Source organism: Belonocnema kinseyi, chromosome 9, assembly GCF_010883055.1.
Source record: "Belonocnema kinseyi isolate 2016_QV_RU_SX_M_011 chromosome 9, B_treatae_v1, whole genome shotgun sequence".
Taxonomy (NCBI): Eukaryota; Metazoa; Arthropoda; class Insecta; order Hymenoptera; family Cynipidae; genus Belonocnema; species Belonocnema kinseyi.
In genome coordinates, this window is record NC_046665.1 from 104,805,397 (window position 1) to 104,824,236 (window position 18,840).

The following is an 18,840-nucleotide window of genomic DNA, read 5'->3' on the forward strand; positions in this document are numbered from 1 at the left end:
ATATTTTATTAAATGATGAGAGAATTGAACAAGTTGATAAGTTTGTATACCTTGGTAGCTTATTTACTAGGGACGGGAAGATAGATGAGGAATTAGATAGACCAATAATTAAGGTAAGAAGGTTATTGGTAGAGCAGGTCCCCTTATCCGAAGTAAAAATGTATCAAATAAAGCTAAAATGGCAATACATAATTCTACATTTGTACCGACTGTACTATACGGTAGCGAGACATGGACTTATCAAGAAAAAGATAAGAGTAAAATTAACGCAATTGACATGAGATTCATGCGCATAATAAGCGGGAAACCCCTAATGGACAAAGTAAGTAACGAAATAATTCTAAAAGAATGTGGTGCAGAAGAGACGCTAGTAGACACATGGGAAAGAAATCGGTTAAGATCGTTCGGACATGTTGAGAGAATGCCAAATGAACGACTAACGAAACAAGTGTATCAAGATAAAGTAAATGGCAGCATGCCCAAAGGTAGACCGCGGAAAGAATGGTTAGAATGTGTGAACGAGACCCTACTTAGAAGAGACATAAGAAGTCATAGAAACACGAGAGCCTGCATGAAAAAATGCATGGACATGAAAGAAGCTAGAGTAGTATGCCAGGACAGGAAAGTATGGCGGCAAATAGTTAATAAAAAGAGTGTCAGTAGAGTGAATGATGCCTGAAACAAAAGACCTTGGCTACTAATGGACCCAAGTAGGGGACCTTACATAACGACTTCGTGAGGTTCTTCGCTTGGGGTGATTGCTAGAGAGATTGATCAGCAACCTGGGTAGGAGCAGTGTTGCGGAACGAACGTGTTATTTACTTAAATAGCACGAGAATTCTGGATCAATCTGAAAAATCTCTATCCCTTCCACACACAACTCCTTTCCCATGTCGAGTGAGTTACGCCTACCCCGAAAGGAAAATGGCTTAATGGTGTAATAATGAAAAAAACTGAATTTACCCTTAAATTTTCTCTGGCCAATTTTTCATTTTCCCTGATTATTATAAATTTTTCTTTTATGTATAAAACAATATTACACCCAGAAGATTAAAAATTTGTATGCACAAACAAATGCTTGTTACTAAATTTATTTTAAAAATTTGTAGTCAAAGTAATTTAAAAAAAATTTAACAGTTACATTTCCTGTTAAATAAATTAGTTTTATACTGCGAAACAAATTTTTTTTGAAATTTTTTTCAACCAAAGAAGATTTTTAACCACGTGGTTAATATTGTTAAAGCAAGTGCAGTTAAATTGCGCCGAAAAAAAAACACAGTTCAATTGACAAATTTTAGTAAAACATTTGAAATTTTAATCCAGAAAAATTTTCTAGTCAATAAAGAAAAAATAAATTAAAATGCGCTAAAGTTAAGAAAAATTTCCTCATACTGGCCTTAGCGCTATATAATTTGAGAGTTAGTTTTGCAGAAAGTTCCGTAACATCAGTTACTGCTAAAACATCCTTATCCAAAATGTTAGAAATTTTAGAAAAAAATTGCATTTTTAACACAAAAATAATCAAATTAACAATCCAAAAAATACGATTTTTCAAAAAAATAAATAAACTTTTAATTAAAAAAGACAATTTTTCAAAACAAAGAAACAGTTACATTTTAGTTAAAAAATTCATTTATTAATTTTAAACTAAAAAAAAAATAAACGAATTTTTAACAAAAAATTAAATTTTTAATCAAATAAAATCTTTAACAAGATAGTTAAATTTTGAACCCGAAAGATTAATTTCTTACCAAAGAAGACAAATTAAAAAAGAAAATGAATGATTTCCTTAAATTTCTTCAATTTCATTTAAAAAAAAGATAAATTTTCAAGCAAAAATGGAATGGATGCATTTTCAGCTTAAAAATGAATTTTCAACTAAATAAAACAAACGATTTTTGAACAAAATAATTAAGTTTTCAACCCAAGAAATGAATTTTCATCTAAAATCACCAATTTTCAACTAAAAAAATGAATTTATAATCGAACAGATACATTTTTAATCGGAGAGATTATAATACCAAAAAATAGTTATTTTCAACAAATTAATTCAATTTTCCCATTATACAGATACATTTTCCACTTGAAATTGTAAAGTTGAATTTTCAGTAAAAGAAATTAATGTTTAACCAAATAAAATAACTTTTGCATGGAATAATTTAATTTTCAACCAAAAAGATAAATTTTCGATATTAATTAGAACAGTTAAATTTCTAGATTGAAACATTATTTTTCAACCTACAGCTAAATTTAAAATTAAAAAGAAAAAAACAGTTTTCTACCAAGAAGATTAGTTTTCTGCTAAAACTGATTATTTTTTAACACAATACATGCATTTTTAACTAAATATTTGAGTTTTTAAAGAATTTTTTTACATAATAGTTAAATTTTTAATCGAGGAAATGAATTTTCCACCATAAAGATGAGTTATAATCACCAAGAGGATTAATATTCTATTACAAGAGACGAATTTTCAACTGAAGAAAATACATTTTTTGCGGAACAAACGTGGACTACTTACATTTTCAGTTAAAAAAATTAATTGAAAAAATTCATTGAAAAAAAATTATCAATAAAATAGTTGAATTTTGAAGAAATTGTTTTTTCAACTAAAATAATGAATCATCAAACCTGAAAATAAATTCTGTGACCAAGTAGTTCCACTTTCATTTGAGTAGTTGAATGTCCAACCAAAAAATATGAATTGTCAACAAACAAGCTAATAGTTGATATTTTAACGAAAACATATTTTAATTTCGAACAAAAAAAGTTGAATTCAACCAAAAAATATTAATTTTCAATGAAACAGTTATAATTATAACCCAAATAGAAAAATTTTCAACAAAAACAGTTAAATTTTCAATAAAAAAGAATGACCTTTCACACAAAATTGTTGAATTATCAAAAATAAGTTTAAAATGCTCTCCCTGACTTGGAAATTTCCTCTCTACTACTAAATTCGTATTTTTCAATACTTTCTGTTGTCCTCATTTGTACCAATTTTGTTGTAAATTATTGGGATCCTTTTTCTGCATCTTTAGCAACCCTAACCATACAATGTACAAGACCATTTTCAAGCGTTCAGATATAGACAGCAAAATAGAACCTTGTCATTGGACCTCCCCAGATAAGACCTTTCAATACGCAACCACCGAGATGATAACGAAAAAAATATCAATTGCAGTATCTTAAGAGCAATATTTTATTCTGCAAGTAAGAAGAGGAATGGATCCGGACGCGTCGATGTGTGGTCTGGCACGTTCAAGAGCGACGGCGATTAGCCCTGGACCACTAATCCCTTCCTCTTTCCCTTTTTCCTCTTACATAGCCCCTGGTCTCCTTGGCTTGATATTTAAGTGCGTGTGTTGTCATATACGTAGAAGGACATAGGACCTAACACATGTGAGACACCATGCTGAATTCACCATGGTGTGCCATTATACGGAGTGGCTATCGAGTTACGCGTTAAGCAGTATAGCCAAGTAGTAACCGAGACCTGCGAACTGCACACCGGACCCATTGTTCAACTTTCGCGGGTCGACTCGACTTAATTCCACTCTATACTGCTTCCTTCATCTTGCTCACCAAAGGCGTAACCGGAACAAACCTCTCAACCGAGAAATATCAGAAAAACTTTTTTTAGTCATAGAAATATAGAGAAAATAAGGCATTTAAGGTCATGTGATGAGTGAGTCACGTGATCAGATTCCTACCTTACCGACACTTTTTTTATTTCTCAACTGATTTTCACACGAAGCGTCACATCGAGTTGAAAGTTTGGGATCATAAATAAAAAGCACTACGGGAGGTAGGACTGGTCCTCAATTTTAATAAATATGAAAAAAGTTTTTTTTTTATAATAATATTTTTTGCTTTTTTCATAATTACTAAAATATAGGACTAGCCCTGCCTTTCTAAGCATTTCTTATTTATTATCCCCATTTTTTAATTCGAAGTGGCGCTCCGTGTTAAAATAAGTTTAGCAAAAAAAAAAAAATTGTCGGTAAGGTAGGAATCTGGACACGTGACCCTCTTGTTTCAGATGATAACACAGATGAGGGGCCGTACTTAATCTACGTACGGGTTATAGGTCCTCTATGAGACCCCCCCTCCGTAACATACTCTAACAAAAGATGTCTCCCTCCCCCCTCTTAATGTATGTAATTTTTAGTTGCCAAAAATGTTTGGTTAGCTATTGCTAGTAGAATTAGTCAGGTTATTCGAGAAACTCATTTTCCAAATTCCCTAATTTTTCCTTGACTGATTTTTCATTTTCTTTGATCAGCATTTAGCTTTATATGCATATCAGCATTTTAATCTTGTGATATTTTCAAGATATAATTCTTTACAGACGGAATAAGACAGTATCTCCAATATAAATTTTAAATTGACATATTTATTAATTTATCTTAAGAAAAAAACGTCTTTTCTACTATAAAAGAAGGCTTTTTACAAAATACTTAAATTTTCAACAAAATGATTAAATTGTAAACGTAATAGTTGAAATTTCAACTTCACGAGATACATTCCCAACAAAAAGTGTCATAGTTTATATTTCAATAGAAAAAATGAAATTTATACAAAAAAAAAAAAGAATTTCAATCCAAACAGTCGAATTTTCAACAAATAAAGATTTTTTTACGCAAGACAGAAATAAAAGTTTATCTAGATTGTTGAACCTTTAAGCCAAAAGACGGTTTTTCTTAACAAAGTTCAATTTGCAAACCAAAAATATAAATTTTCAGTAAAAAATTAAGTTTCCACGAAACTGATGCATTTTTGCGCAACAAATATGAAATTTCAAACCAGGAAACTATTTTGATAAAAAAAGGAGAATTTTCAACTAAATATGATCTAAAAAAATTTGAAGTTACATTAGCACTTGAAAAATTAATTTTAAACCGAGAAAAAGGCTTTTCGACTAAACAGTTACATTTTCAAGCAAAGACATTAGACTTCAATCAAAGAAATACATTTTTCACAATGTGGTTTAACTTTTACCCAAATAGTTGAACATTAAATTAAAAAAGATCATGTTTTAACAAAGTAGTTAAACTTTCAACCAAATAAAGGAATTTTCAAATAACAACATAAATCTTACAAAAAAGATTTCTTAACAAAATGATTCAACTAAATCTTTCAAACAAAATAGTTCAATACTCAAATAAGGGATATTTTTTTACCAAAGGATTTCATTTTCATAAAAAAGTCAAGTTTTTACTTAAACAGATCAAATTTTAATTAAAAAGGACCAATTCTCAAAAAAAAGTTGTATTTTCTATTAAAAAATATTTCAGTAGACTTTTCGCCAACAAAATATGGATTTTTAAACAAGAAATAAGTTTCTACGAAAAAAATTTAATTTTCAATTCAAAAAGTCGAATTTTGAACCAAATGAGGATGACTTTAACAAAATGATTGATTTCTCCACCAAACAGTAGCATTTTTATATAAAAAAACATGCCATTTCTCTTAAAACAGATGAATTTTTATTTTTAAAAAATCCCAAAAATAATTTAACTTTTATTTTAAAAGATTCTAGTTAATTTTTCTAGGTCAAAATATAAATTTTTCACATAAAATAAGTTCTTAAGAAAAAATTTAATTTTCAGTTAAAAATGACGAACTTTTTTCAACCAAAAATTATTTATTTTGGTAAAAAAATCGTTTAATTCTCTACCTAATAGCTGCATTTATAATCAAAAAGTTGAAATTCGTACTAAAACAGATTAATTTTTAATGAAAAATGACATTTTTTTTAAATTTAACTTTCAGTCAGAAAAGATTTCAGTTTATTTTTCAATGAGAAAATATAAAATTTTAACAAATATTAAATTTTCTAAGAAATATTTAAATATTCAACAAAAAAATCGAGTTTTCAACTAAAAAGTATGGCTTTTCAACAAAATAGTTTGATATTTAACCAAACAGTTGCATTTTTGACTAAGAAAAATGACATTTCTCTCAGATCAGATGAATTTTCAATTACATTTTTTTAATAATTAAATTTTTATCTAGAAAATATTTTAGTTCTCTTTTTAACATCAGAATATTAAATTTAAACAAAAAGTAAGTTTTTCATGAAATAGTGGAATTTTCAACTAAACAGTTGCAGTCTCATCCAAGAAAGAGGCAATATTTCTACTAAAAAATATAAACTTTTGAATCAAAAAGACAAATTTCTAGAAAAACTATTGTTAACCAATCAAGATTTTATTGCACTTATCAGCAATTAAATATGAATTTTCAACAAAAGGTTGATTTACGAAAAGAGATTAATTTTTAACCTGAAAAGACGAATAGAAAAAAACTGTTGTAGTTGCAACAAAAAAGGGTGTCTTTTTAAAAAAAATGGTTGAATGTTTTATCAAATACTAAAATTTGTAGAAAAATACCCCCCCCCCCCACCTAGCTTTTACGCAATATAAAAACGATCACTGAGGAAACGGATTTTCTCTTAAAAAATTAGATTTAAAAAACTGAGCATTAGAGAAGTCTGGGACTGAATGTATTCTTTGCTTTAGTAATATCTTTTTTATAAAGTCTTTACACTTTTGCTGAGATTTTGTTGTTTCTTCTTCAGTGTAAATCTACCCTCCAAAGCACGCCTAATTCGATGTAGTTTTGAGTTATAAGCGCCTTGAGGCACAAAAAACAATAAAGGCGCAATACAAATTTTCATTGTTCGAAATGAGTTGCAACAAGTTTCAGACTAATGGTTTCCTGTTTGTCTAAAATTATCTTTGATTTCAAGAGAAAGTAAAGAGTGTCATCTCTTGTTCAGAAGGACAAACTTGAGTGTTGGACATCATCAATTACATTGTCCTGGATTTTATTCGATGACTTAATTACTCGTTTATTAGCGTCTCTTGATAATCCACTGCCAAAGTGTTTCAGCATACAATCGATTGTAATTAACTCTAATTAAGCATAGTCATTGCTCAAGAACGTCAATCATGATTTCCGTCATGTGACATGTGTATATAGTTAATTCTTCATTGTCCATCTTCCTCAAGCTGTAAACTATAGCTATAGATCAGAAGATATATGCAAAAAATCTTCGAGACGCTGGACCCGAAACAAATGCCTCGGATTTTGATTACACAAAAAATTAGAGAAATGATGGGTCCATTTCATCACCATGTCAGAAACTCCTTCTTCTGATCGATGATCAGTCTACCAAAATTTATCATCAATTTTTGACGTTTCTCTAGGTTTATATCAAAGATGAAACCATCTCATGCAGATTAGGTTTTTATTTATTAAATGATTTGAACCTTTAAATAATTTAAAGAAGGTTTTACTTGTATCGTAAAAGAATAAACACATTCCGCATTCGTTGTCAAGTAGATTTTCTTGGTTCTATGATAGAGTTCTATAAGATTCTACTTTTTTTCGTGAAAGAATGATTGCTAAACTTTTTAGTAAGATAAAATCACATTTGGCCTCCTTGACACTCTATTAATCATGACTGTACGGCTTCACAATCAGTGTCAAGAAGGTCCAACGTGAATTTTCGTTTACTAAGAAATTCAGTAATCATTCCTACAATCATTCTTTGCAGACAGTTTTGTCCCTTCAGTCGAATATTTACTAAAAACAAGTAAAATCTACACCCAAGCTCAGGGTTAACGACTTGATGGTTCTGAATCTTTAAAGTACGATAAATTTGCTAATGAAGTCCTTTTTAGATCCGGATACCGGATATAAAGAAACTTGACCTTGAAGATGATGTCCGGTTGGCATTGCGCTTAAGGATAAAAGAATGGCAAATGGAATAATGACAAAATCACCGAAACTAATTCGAAAAAGGAATGGAAGGAGTTTCTAGATAAGCTCGAACCATCAGAGTTCGACACAGGTTGCAGGTTCGCCCGAGGGATCGCGGGATGTCCGAGGCCTAAGGTTTCTCACGCGATCCTCTTTACCGGTCTTCGGCACGTCACGAAAGGCTTTACTCGTCCACTTCCGAGGACGGGAAGGTCCATGCTCGCAGGCCTAACGCGTCCTTCGTTTCAATTTTTAGACTCCAGGACGTCTGCAGGCGACGACCTTCTAGAATGCTGGAATCGCGAAATCCTAAAGAAAGAGTTACTCTCATGCAGTACAAAAAAAGAGGTATATATATTTTTATATATATATATATATATATAGAACTCGAATCTCGGAATTCCAAGGAATGAGAGCCTGTTATTCGCTCAGTGGTGCCCCCACCTCCACACCTTCAGGCTGACACAGGGCGTTAGGTAAGTGGTAGATAATAATAGGTTACACCCGCTGATGAGCGAAGGTAGTCCATCAAATGGATTTGCCGACGATCGCTTGGGTCTTCCCTTCGGCACGCATCCCACGATGGAAGGACGGAAAAATTGGAAATACAAAGACAAGCGAGGACGAATTGCTGGAAAATTGACCTGTTAAAGGTAATTTCCTGGGGAGAGAGGCTCTTAATCGTGGGGAAGAGGGTTTCTACTTTCCGGAACATGTTATCGGATGTAGCAGATAATCAAGATATCAGAATCGAACATGGGACTCAATTGAAAACACGGAAGACTATAATAAAAAATTCCGAGTATCAACCCTTGTTCATTTTCATTTTAAGCTTAACCCAAAACAGCGAAAAGCTTTCCTTCGTAACCCAGGAACATCTTTTCTAATACTCCTTGTTCTTTCCTTAATCTCCCTATTTATTATTTTCTCCACCTCGGTCGTTTGTGCACTTTGGCCCATTAGTGCAGCGGATCAAGGAAGGGGCAGAATAAGAAATCAGCCCTCGTTCATCTTAATTGAAATCATAAATCAAATCTGCACAAATATTTCCTTTCTACCCCTAGGACTTTTTTTCTGATTCTCTTTTCTCTTTCCTCAAATCCGTTATCTATTTTCTCCACTTGGGTCGTTTGTTCACTAAAATTGTAACTCAAAACTGCACAAATCTTTTCTTGCTAACTCCAGACCCTTTTTTCTGAAACGACAAACAAACAAAGCAGCCCTTGTTTTTGTTTTCATTACAATCTGAACTCAAAACAGCAAAAATATTTCTTTCCTACTCCTAGAACTTTTGTTTTAATGCTCCTTGCTCCTTGCTTCTTCCTCAATTCTGTTATCCATTCTCTCCACTTGGGTCGTTTGTGCACTTTGGCCCATGAGCGCCGCGCATCATCGAAGGTGCAGAATAAGAAATCAGCCCTTGTTCCTTTTCATTAAAATCGTAACTCAAAACTGCACAAATCTTTCCTTCGTACACGTAGAACGTTTTTTCTAATACTCTTTCCTCAATACCGTTATCCATTTTCTCCACCTCGGTCGTTTGTGCGCTTTGGCCCATTAGCGCGGCGCATCATCGAAGGGGCAGAATAAGAAAGCTAATGACTGCCGTTTAAAACGCAAAAACAAAGGCCTGCTAAGAAGCAGCTTTAGGGGAGGGGCAGTAAGGATAGATGCGAAAGGGTGGATGGAAGTAAGAACAAGAGCAAGAAGTAGTTGGTGGTGCAGGACTGCAGGAGGAGTGAGGAGGAAGAAGAAGAATCGGAGGCTTCAATATCCTCGCGCCTGCACGGCCTACGCATCGGCTTTCGAGGCGAAGGCGTCAGGGTCATTACCGGATCATTACCTACCATACCTACCGTGCGACGACGATGATGATGGGCCGACCCGTGAGCAACAGGCCCCAACACGCGCTTATTTCGCACACTCTTGCCCATCTTACATACTCACACTTGTACATACCCAATACATGAATTCACACACATGCTCATAATTTCCACCTTTGTACACGCTTCGCATCAATACCTTCACACCCTTCTGCTCGAGTCTGTATTGATGGTAACTGCGCTCACGCACACTTTTCGCCTTATGTGCACCGCGGTTGGCGGCAGCCGGGTAAATTACAGGCTCGGCCGTATTTTGTTGTTTTGTTGTTTTTCAACGCGCCGAAAGGAAATGAGCGAGCAAACGCGTCACGCCACCCCGAACCTGCTAATTTCTATTCATATTTTATGGCTATTAATTTCTTCGCTGTTACACTCTTTCTCTCTCGAGTGGTAGACCTTCTCTCACTTCTTCTCAGAGTAGAGTCTTCTTCTTCTTGCGCTACGTGGCTACGCTCTTCTTCATCGGGGCATTTTTCTTCTTCTGTTTCGGAACACATCCTCTTCGCACTTAGGTTGGCATACCTGAGGCGCTGATGCGAGTGGTGGTCCATGTGGCAAATCTCCTCCCAAAACCTTTCAGGTTCACCAAGCTTCTTGCTCTTCATCATCATTATCGTCGTCATCATCTCACTGCGCAGTCTACTTATTTTGGTGGAAAGAACTTGAAGTTCTCCATTTCGTAAAATATTCGATTGAAAAAGTTATGGGCTTATTCCTTTAACGTGCTCAAACACTTTTTCGGAGTTTATTAAAGTCTAATTTTTCAGGAATTCTGGGTGAGACGAATGACAAGTGGTCCTGTGATCCAGAATGAATTAGCGTAGGTTTTGTTACTTTACGTTCGTTTGTAGTTGGTTAATTTTTATTTCCTTAAGATTATACAATAATTCACCAAACTTGATCTATCGTCGTGCGCTTTCCATGCAAAAAATCATGAGTATTTTAAAAACTGGATGAACTGCAATTTAGTGATTTTCATCCTGTACATCAAAGTTTTGATACTGAAGAAGGATGTTCTTTATTATCTGACAGAGTAACTTGACAAGACTTTCGAGTTCACTAGATTTTAGTAAAATTTAAAAGGTTTTAATCTCTTAAATTTAATTCCACCAACTATTTTAAATTCCGAATCAATGATGGTTGTGTTGCCATCCATTTGAAGATAGTAATATTCAAACTTTAGGAAATCCTTAAAATTGCCTTTCTTTTAGAGAATAATTATAGTGACGATGGTCTTTTTTCGCCCAGAAAACTCAAAACAAAGAAGAAAGGAACTCAAAACATTGAAAAAAGAAAATATAATAAAGTTACGAACAGCATTAAGGATAGAATGAATGGGAAATACGTGATGAAAAAACGGGGCCGATAAAATAGTAAAACAGAATAAGTGATCGTATAATTATTTAGGGTAAATAAAAGAATAAAAAAAGATAAATTAAAAATGAAAAACATAGAAATAACAAAAAATTAACTGAAAGCTGAAATAAAGGACTAGGACACTTTTTAGAATTAGTATTTGCTTGAGAGTGAAGGCAGCTTAGAATCTGGTAAAATTCACCTTATCTAGTACAATCGCCCTCATCCGATTATCTTCGAGTCAAACGCTGCTAACTTCGGTAATCAAACGAGAAGTCTTAAATAATTAAATGTCGCCTCTGGGACACTTGACTTGCTACAAATGCCTTTTTCTACTCGACTACTTTGAGTAGCAATAGTGATTTCCCCTTGTAAGTAGTAACATCCTTTAAGCGTCAGCCCGCCCATGAAACAAATTCTATTTCCTCAGAATGCAAAGTTCGCAATAGTCACTGAATTAATTTGACTAAACAAAGTGAAAAAATAAGTTTCACTATCTCTTCCTCCTTTTTAATTTACAATTTATCTGTATTTACTGCCTTTGGTCCTTGATTTTTCTATCTATGTCCTTTCTTCTTGCGTTTTCATCACATGGTAAAAAATAACACACCAATCAATAAAGAGAAGAAATCTAACAATAAAAAGAAATTAAAAATATATAAAGGAGGATATGAAGTAGGAAAGGTAACAATCCTTCTTTTTCTCATATTCTCAGTTCTAGGAGAACTTATTTATCAAAATAGAAGACGGTAAAAAAGGTTACCCAAGAGGAAAATTGATTCTTCCTTTAGAAAATAGAAAGGAAAATAATAGAAAATGTCAATTAGCCTTTTTTCAAATAAAAGAGATATATTATAAAGCAAAGAAATCGGGATTTATTCTAAGTAAGTATAAAGATTTTTTACTTACAAGGGAAAGAGGAGAAAACGAAAAGAAAAAACAAATTAAAGGATGTAACGTGAAACAGAGCTTACAAGGCCATGTAGGGTAAAGCGAGATATCCGTTTTTTTTTTTTAAAGAGATGCAATTTCTAGCCATGGAATAGAAGACTCCGGGTGTTCCACTGTACCCCACACTTTCCTACTCAGTCTTATTTTACGAAAGAAAACGAAAATAACAAACTCTACAATAGCTCTACAATTCTCTCAGAACCAGAAGAAGAAATTTATTAGCGAGAAGAAGAAAAAATGTAGAAATAAGTAGGTGAAGGAGATAGGAAGAAGAGAAACTGAATCTTGTTTTTAGGATTATCCGGAATAGGTCAGAAAACATGAGACACTGAAGAGCAGAATAATCATTAAATCACAAAAGGGAAGAAGTCGCAAAGATAAAGGAAAGAAAAAGACGAAAAAACATTAGAAAAATACGATATAAAAAGAAAGGAATACTCGTATCTCTTTTCTTTCGAACCAGGAGAAGACATTTATTAGCGAATGGGGAAAGAGGGGTCTAAAGGGGGCAAGTGGAAGGATTTTAAGGAGGGGAGAAAGTGAGCTGGAGCGGCAGCGGTAATGACAGGCCGCTCGCTCTCGAAGCTAATATAGATGAATGCCCTGCCCTCCTTGCCCTGCGGAGCAAAAACGAACGGATTGGGTCTCTTCGGCACTACGTGGATGAGGATGAGGACGTGCGGCGAGCAAAAAGCGACGCGGGGAGAAAAAGCAAGGGAGATGAGAGAGCACGAGTGCTGAGTATATCAGAGAAGACTCTTTAAGAAAGAGTGAGATGGAAAGAAAAGGGGGAAACGATCCTCGAAAGAGGGTGAAAGAAAAGGGCTGGCGGCGGCCGGAGGGGCATCTATCTATCAGCGCCGGCGTGAAGTGGGCGTTGCGCATGCGCCGTATTGCCCCGGTAAAAGCCGCTCTCTCATTAAGTCGGTCGCCGCCGTTGTGGCCGCGGTCAAGCCGCAGCAGCGACGCATGCTCCAAAGAAGTGTTATCAGCGAACTATATTCGCAGACTTAATGGTACTGAATGTCCAGTCAAGTATTCGGTTCGAATGATTGATCTTTGTTGCATAAAAATTGGATTCTTGGAAAAAGGTTACAGGTTCTTGGATTTTATGGTTGGATGTCTGGGATTTTATGATGGTCGATAGCATTTTCGGATGTTCTACATATATTATTTCATTTCATTTTTATATTCTACAGATGCAAGATATAAAGCATTTCACAAAATAAAGTGTGGATGATAAAGAGCATGGCGAAGAATTGTTTGGGCTCTACTAAATAACAGATTTATGTGGAAAGAGGAACAACTTTTTGTAAAGAATAGTCTACCCCATAATAGCAATTTACAACTTCGAGAACATTCGTTTACGAATATGGAGTATCAGAATTTCTAAAGTAACATTTAGCGTTAAAGACCTGCTTTTTTAGACAACTGGAAAGAACAACTTTTCATGAAGGAAGAATAGGAAGAATTTTTGTATGAATCTTCTACATCGTTCAGAGTTATTTCTTTTCAGAAAATTATTCTGCGGAGAACAGGATCCTATAAAGAGTAGTCTACACTAGTAAAAGAAAAAAAGTTTTAAAAGACATTTTGTGCTTTAATGTTTTAGAGAAGGTCCTTCTTTTAGAAACCGAATGTACCCTTCTGTATTTTTTATAAAGCTAAAAAGAATCCTTCTGTTAGGAAGCTGCTATACTTTTCTCAATTTTTTACCAAATACCGCTTCTGGAAATATCTTCTGTAGAAAACAGCCTTGTGAAGTATCATTAAAAAATAACTATTAAATGTAACAAAAAACACTTGCACAAAGTCTTTTCCATTCCTTATCACCTATACGAATCCAAATATGGAGTAGAATTTCTAAAGAACCATTTAGCGTTAAAGACCTGCTTTTTTTAAACAACTGCAGGGAACAAATTTCCATGAAGGAAGAATAGAAAGAATTTTCGTATGAACCTTCCACGCCGTTTAGAGTTATTTCTCTTTAGAAAATTATTCTGCAAAGAACAGGATCCTATCAAGAATGACCTAGACTATTAGCAGAAGAAAAGTTTTAAAAGACCATTTGTGCATTAATGTTTTAGAGAAGGTCCTTCTTTTGCAAAGCGAATGTACCCTTCTGTATTTTTTATGAAAAAAATCTTATCAAAATCAAAAATGAAAAAATCTTATCAAGTCTTATTAAAACAATCCTCCTCTAAAGACACTCTTTTTTAGAGTGCAACCTTTCCCAAGAAAAACCATCTCAATATCTGTTTCGGAAAATGCAGGGCTATAACAGAGACACCAATTGTGAAGAACACCTGCAATGTTATTATTAATATCCCTTAAATTTCTAGGAGGTCTGTTAAGTGAAGCCAATCTGTAAGCGCCATGAGAGGTTATAATTCATCTCGAAAGGAAGGTCAATATGACGTTTTTGTTAACGACTAGATTGTAGTCGTGAAGTGGATGCGATGACTTAGCTAGATCTGTGGTCTTGAATTAACATAGGCAGGTGTTGATTTGGGGAGGATCTAACTTTTACCATCTTAGATAGCCAACCAGCCTCCCAGACTAGGGACACCCAAAACTCTTTGAAAGCCAATAAACAGATAAAAACTAAGGGATAATGCTTTCCTTTGTCTTTCCCACTTTATTTTTAGCCTGGACTTTATATTCCCTTTTCTATTCATTTAAAATTCATGAGAGGAATTCGCCCAAGTTTTAGTGCTAGGCCTGAAACTCGCAGGTCAAAAATAACTAACAAGTCAAACTTGACCTGTTGGCGTGTTCGATTTGAATAGCGTGCAGGTGTCATATTTCGCCGGAAGGGCAGAGGCCTATTCTAAAAATTCAGGGACGCAGTCAGTTTAAATAACAGTTGAGAAAAAATCGTATTACAATATAAAAAACGTGATTAAATTTATTATAGAAATTTTTGGACATACCTGTCATAATCTGTGAGACGAGAGGAATCTCGAAACCCTTTCGCGAACGGGTTGCTATCGATCTTCAACTTTGTGATCTGAAAAAAGAAAAGCATCCATCATTATAATCACCGCCGGTCTTAATAAATTCAAGCGATTTATTAAAAGCAAGCGCACCTTCTGAGAATAATCTTTCCTGCGATAGAGCAATTAATTATTCAAATGTGTAGGTATTGCTAATTACTTTAGCAATAAATCTTTATACATTTTATAGAGATAATTGGCAGGTAGGAACTTGGGAACATCAACTGGGTTTTACTTTTATCCTATATATATTCAGACCATCACTTCTGATATAAGATTTTAATATGTAAGTACCCACCAACTGATTCTGGTAAGCCGTTACGGCAGTGAAAATAGCTTCTGGGAAAATGAAAGTCTTGTGCTCCTCCTTCTGAAGGTCCGTGATCTGATGGTTGCTGTTGTTACGACATCGGACTAGATGTATCCTCGGCTGATACCGATGCATCGAATTCAACACAATCTGTAAAACAAAAAATCGAGTTATTATTATTAGCAAATTGGTAATTATGTGCCGGCATTTTTTCTTTCGAAGAAAAATGATACCAACATGGTTGATCTATCGAATTAGCAAGATCGCAGATAAGGATTAATTGAAGCAATAAAGCTAATTCCTTGGAAGTAATAAAATATAATATACAGGTGTTTATTGGCACATAAAAATAAGTTGATTAAACTGAAGTTATGGATAATGGAAAATGTAAAAGCTGTATTGGAGGTGTTGGGTCACCATTGGGCTCTTATTATCGCTAATATGAAATATGAAGGCGGCTGCTCTTAAACCGCGACCGAAGAAACTTAACGGCTGCAGGTGGCCGAGTCTTCGATATTCCCTCCGACAGCCCTGACCGTGCTTTTACCTCTGTCCCGTTCGCCGAAAGCCGAGCACGAAACGGTTGGCTTTCGGACCTAAACGTGCACCCGGCATCTGATAAACCTGTCACGCATCTCCAATTGGATAACTTACTCCTAAGAGTGTGAACACTGCTATTTTGATGACTTGTCAATATTTACATGTCCATTTTCAGATCTTTCTCAATTACCTTGAGATCCCTCGAATCAATCAGTAATTTCTGAATTTGGCTAATTCTCGGAAAATTAATATTCGACAAAGAGATCACAGAAAAAACTAAGAATAAAATGTATTGCAGGAAATTTTTTAGAGTGATAAAGTTTTGTTTAGCCAACTTCGCATCTTTCAAAAAACATGTGTTATGGAAAAACAAAAGAGAGTTTAACCAATATTTGTGTAAAGTTTATCATGTAAAGTTAATTTTTTTGCAGAGAATCTTTCGTCGCAAATCGTTTAAAAGTTTCTCTTCTGTTTTTTTCTGTGATAATTCACTGATTACGTCGAAAATTGTACCAAATTATTGATCGTGAGTGGCCTAACTACAAAATGATATAGAAGAAACCCGAAATTTGAAGTTTGAAGTTTAAATTTAAAAAAGATGTTGAGGCTGTCGACTAAACTGTTAGAGATATTCGGAAAATCCCAACACGTTTAAGATACTGAAGTAACTGAAATTTACAAAATGAGGTTGCTGAAAACGAAATTCATAACTTTTATAGTAAAACTTAATTTTTATTTAAGTTCAGAAGCGGTTTCAGAAAATTACAAATAGTTTCTTAAAATTCCTAAATGCTAACAGAAATATAAGTTATCGTAACGGAAAAGAAATGTGCAGTTGCACTTCTTATTGGCCAGGGAAAAGTCATGGATTTATAGAACCAAAGTTGTGTAAAAGTCAGAGAAATTCGAAAACTCTAAATGTCGAGTAGAATAAATTTTTTTATTCAATTTTACTTTGAAATTGTTTTATTTCGTTTATAAAGGATTCTAGGTTAAAAATATTACAAGTTCAAAATTCTGGTTTTTGAATACTAATGTGGCCATAGGAAATGAAAAATTTGTCAGTGAGAAATTAGAGAAAATAAAAATTAAGTTTTGCGGTAACCCTGGTATAAAATTCTTGTTAGTAGTTTAATCGTCCTGTATTTATATTTATTTTTTTGCAGTTGCTTCATCCATGATATTACCTTTTTAGTTATTTATTTTACTACTTGTTTGAAAATTCAAGAATTATGTTTGAAAAGACATCCTTTTTATTCAAAATTCGTCTTTGTGAACTGATAATTCAGAAACTTTTGTAGAAAATTAGCTTATTTATCCAAATTCGTATTTTGATATTAAAAAGACCAACTAAACTCTTCTTTATTTAAAATTCAACCTTTTACCAAAAATTTGTCTTTTCATTTGAAAAATTCATCTATTTTACTAGAAATAACATCTTTCTGAGATAAAAATGGAACGGTTTGATTCGAAATTCAAGAATATTCTTAAAAAGTCTTTTTTTTTAAATTCAATTGCTTGGTTACAAATTCATCTTTTTAGGTGAAAAATACAACCATTCTCATAGAAAATTTTTTTCTCATTTCAAAATTTATATTTTGGTACCGAAACGTCAAAATTAATTTTTTTTTTAGATTAAAAATTCAACTATTTTTCGGTATTTTTTAAATTTAAAACTTCATCTATATTTTAATATAAATGGCATCTATCTGAGATAAAAATGCAATTTTTTGTATAAAAATGCAACAATTTTTTTTAATATGGCCTTTTTTATTAAAAATTCAACTGTTTTGTTTGAAAATTCATATTTCTGGGTAGAAAATGCAACTATTCTCATAGAAAATTTCTTTCTCATTTAAAACTCATATTTTTATGCTGAAAAGTCAAACTGAAATCTTTTTGGATAAAAATTGAACTATTTTGATACTAAAAAAAACTATATTTTGATTCAAAAATTCATCTATTTTACTAAAAATTGCCTCTTTTTTTGATAAAAATGCATCGGTTTGGTTTAAAACTAAAGAATTTTGATGAAAAATATTATTTTTTTTAATTGAACTATTTTGTTGAAACATTGTCTTTTTTGGTTAAGAATTCAAGTATTATCTTCGAAGAAAATTTACTTCCTGTTAAAAACTTATTTTTTGATAATGAAAAGTCAAAATAAAATCTTTTTCGGATGAAAATTAAAATTTTTTTAATATGTATTTTTGATTTGAAAGTTTATCAGTTTTGGTAAAAATTTCATCTTTCTTGGATAAGAATGCAACTGTTTATATTAAAATTCAAAGATTTTTGCTTAAAAATTATTCTTCTCTCTGTTAGAGGATTCACCTTTTTTTAATTTTGGTTAAACCACTTTGTTAAGAAATAATTTTTTGTGCAATATTCATATTTTTATTGAAAATTCACTTTTTGGTTGATGGTTGAACTATTATGCTAAAAATTATTTTTTTGACTCAAAATTGATAATTTCTAGTGAAAAATTCATTTATTAACGAAAAAATTACATACGAATATTATGCATAACAAATAGAAGAATTTTTTTAATAGATTTTATGAATAAATTTCTTTAAACATGTAATATACAGAGACAATATTGTTTGGTTTATTAATTTAAAAATAAATTTGCAGCATATATTTGCCTTCAAAATAAAAATGATAGCAAAAATATATACGAGCAAAATTTATATGTAATTAACTATGTTATATAATATAAGCAATGAATCAAATGTGAAAAAAACTTCTTATTATTAAACATGGACTTCGATTATATATTTGATAAAATGAGTGTACGTTCTATTAAAACAAATACATATGCATAACAGAAAGTCGTTTGTATTAACTCAACTAATTTTTTTTACTATTTATATTCTTAGGACAAATATAGACTTCATGTTTTATATTAAAATTAATGAACTAAAAAAATGTGTTAACTTCTTCAAATTTTCAGTGACAGTAACTGAAAAATCCTAAACTGTAACTAAATTGTCTAAAACATATGACTAAGGTTTGATGCTGTTACCGTTGCTAA

The 18,840-nt window shown here is 32.6% G+C and overlaps 1 protein-coding gene across 1 annotated transcript in view; it reads right to left on the minus strand.

Annotated features, from left to right (window-relative positions):
• The window catches only part of LOC117179688 (T-box transcription factor TBX20-like), a 94,244-nt gene that overhangs the window by 5,400 nt on the left and 70,004 nt on the right, over positions 1-18,840 (minus strand). Inside the window, exons 4-5 of the mRNA XM_033371713.1 lie at positions 15,255-15,416; positions 14,894-14,970 (exon numbers count right to left, since the gene is read on the minus strand). Coding sequence (XP_033227604.1) covers positions 14,894-14,970; positions 15,255-15,416 — 239 coding nt within the window. The remainder of the gene's footprint in view (positions 1-14,893; positions 14,971-15,254; positions 15,417-18,840) is intronic.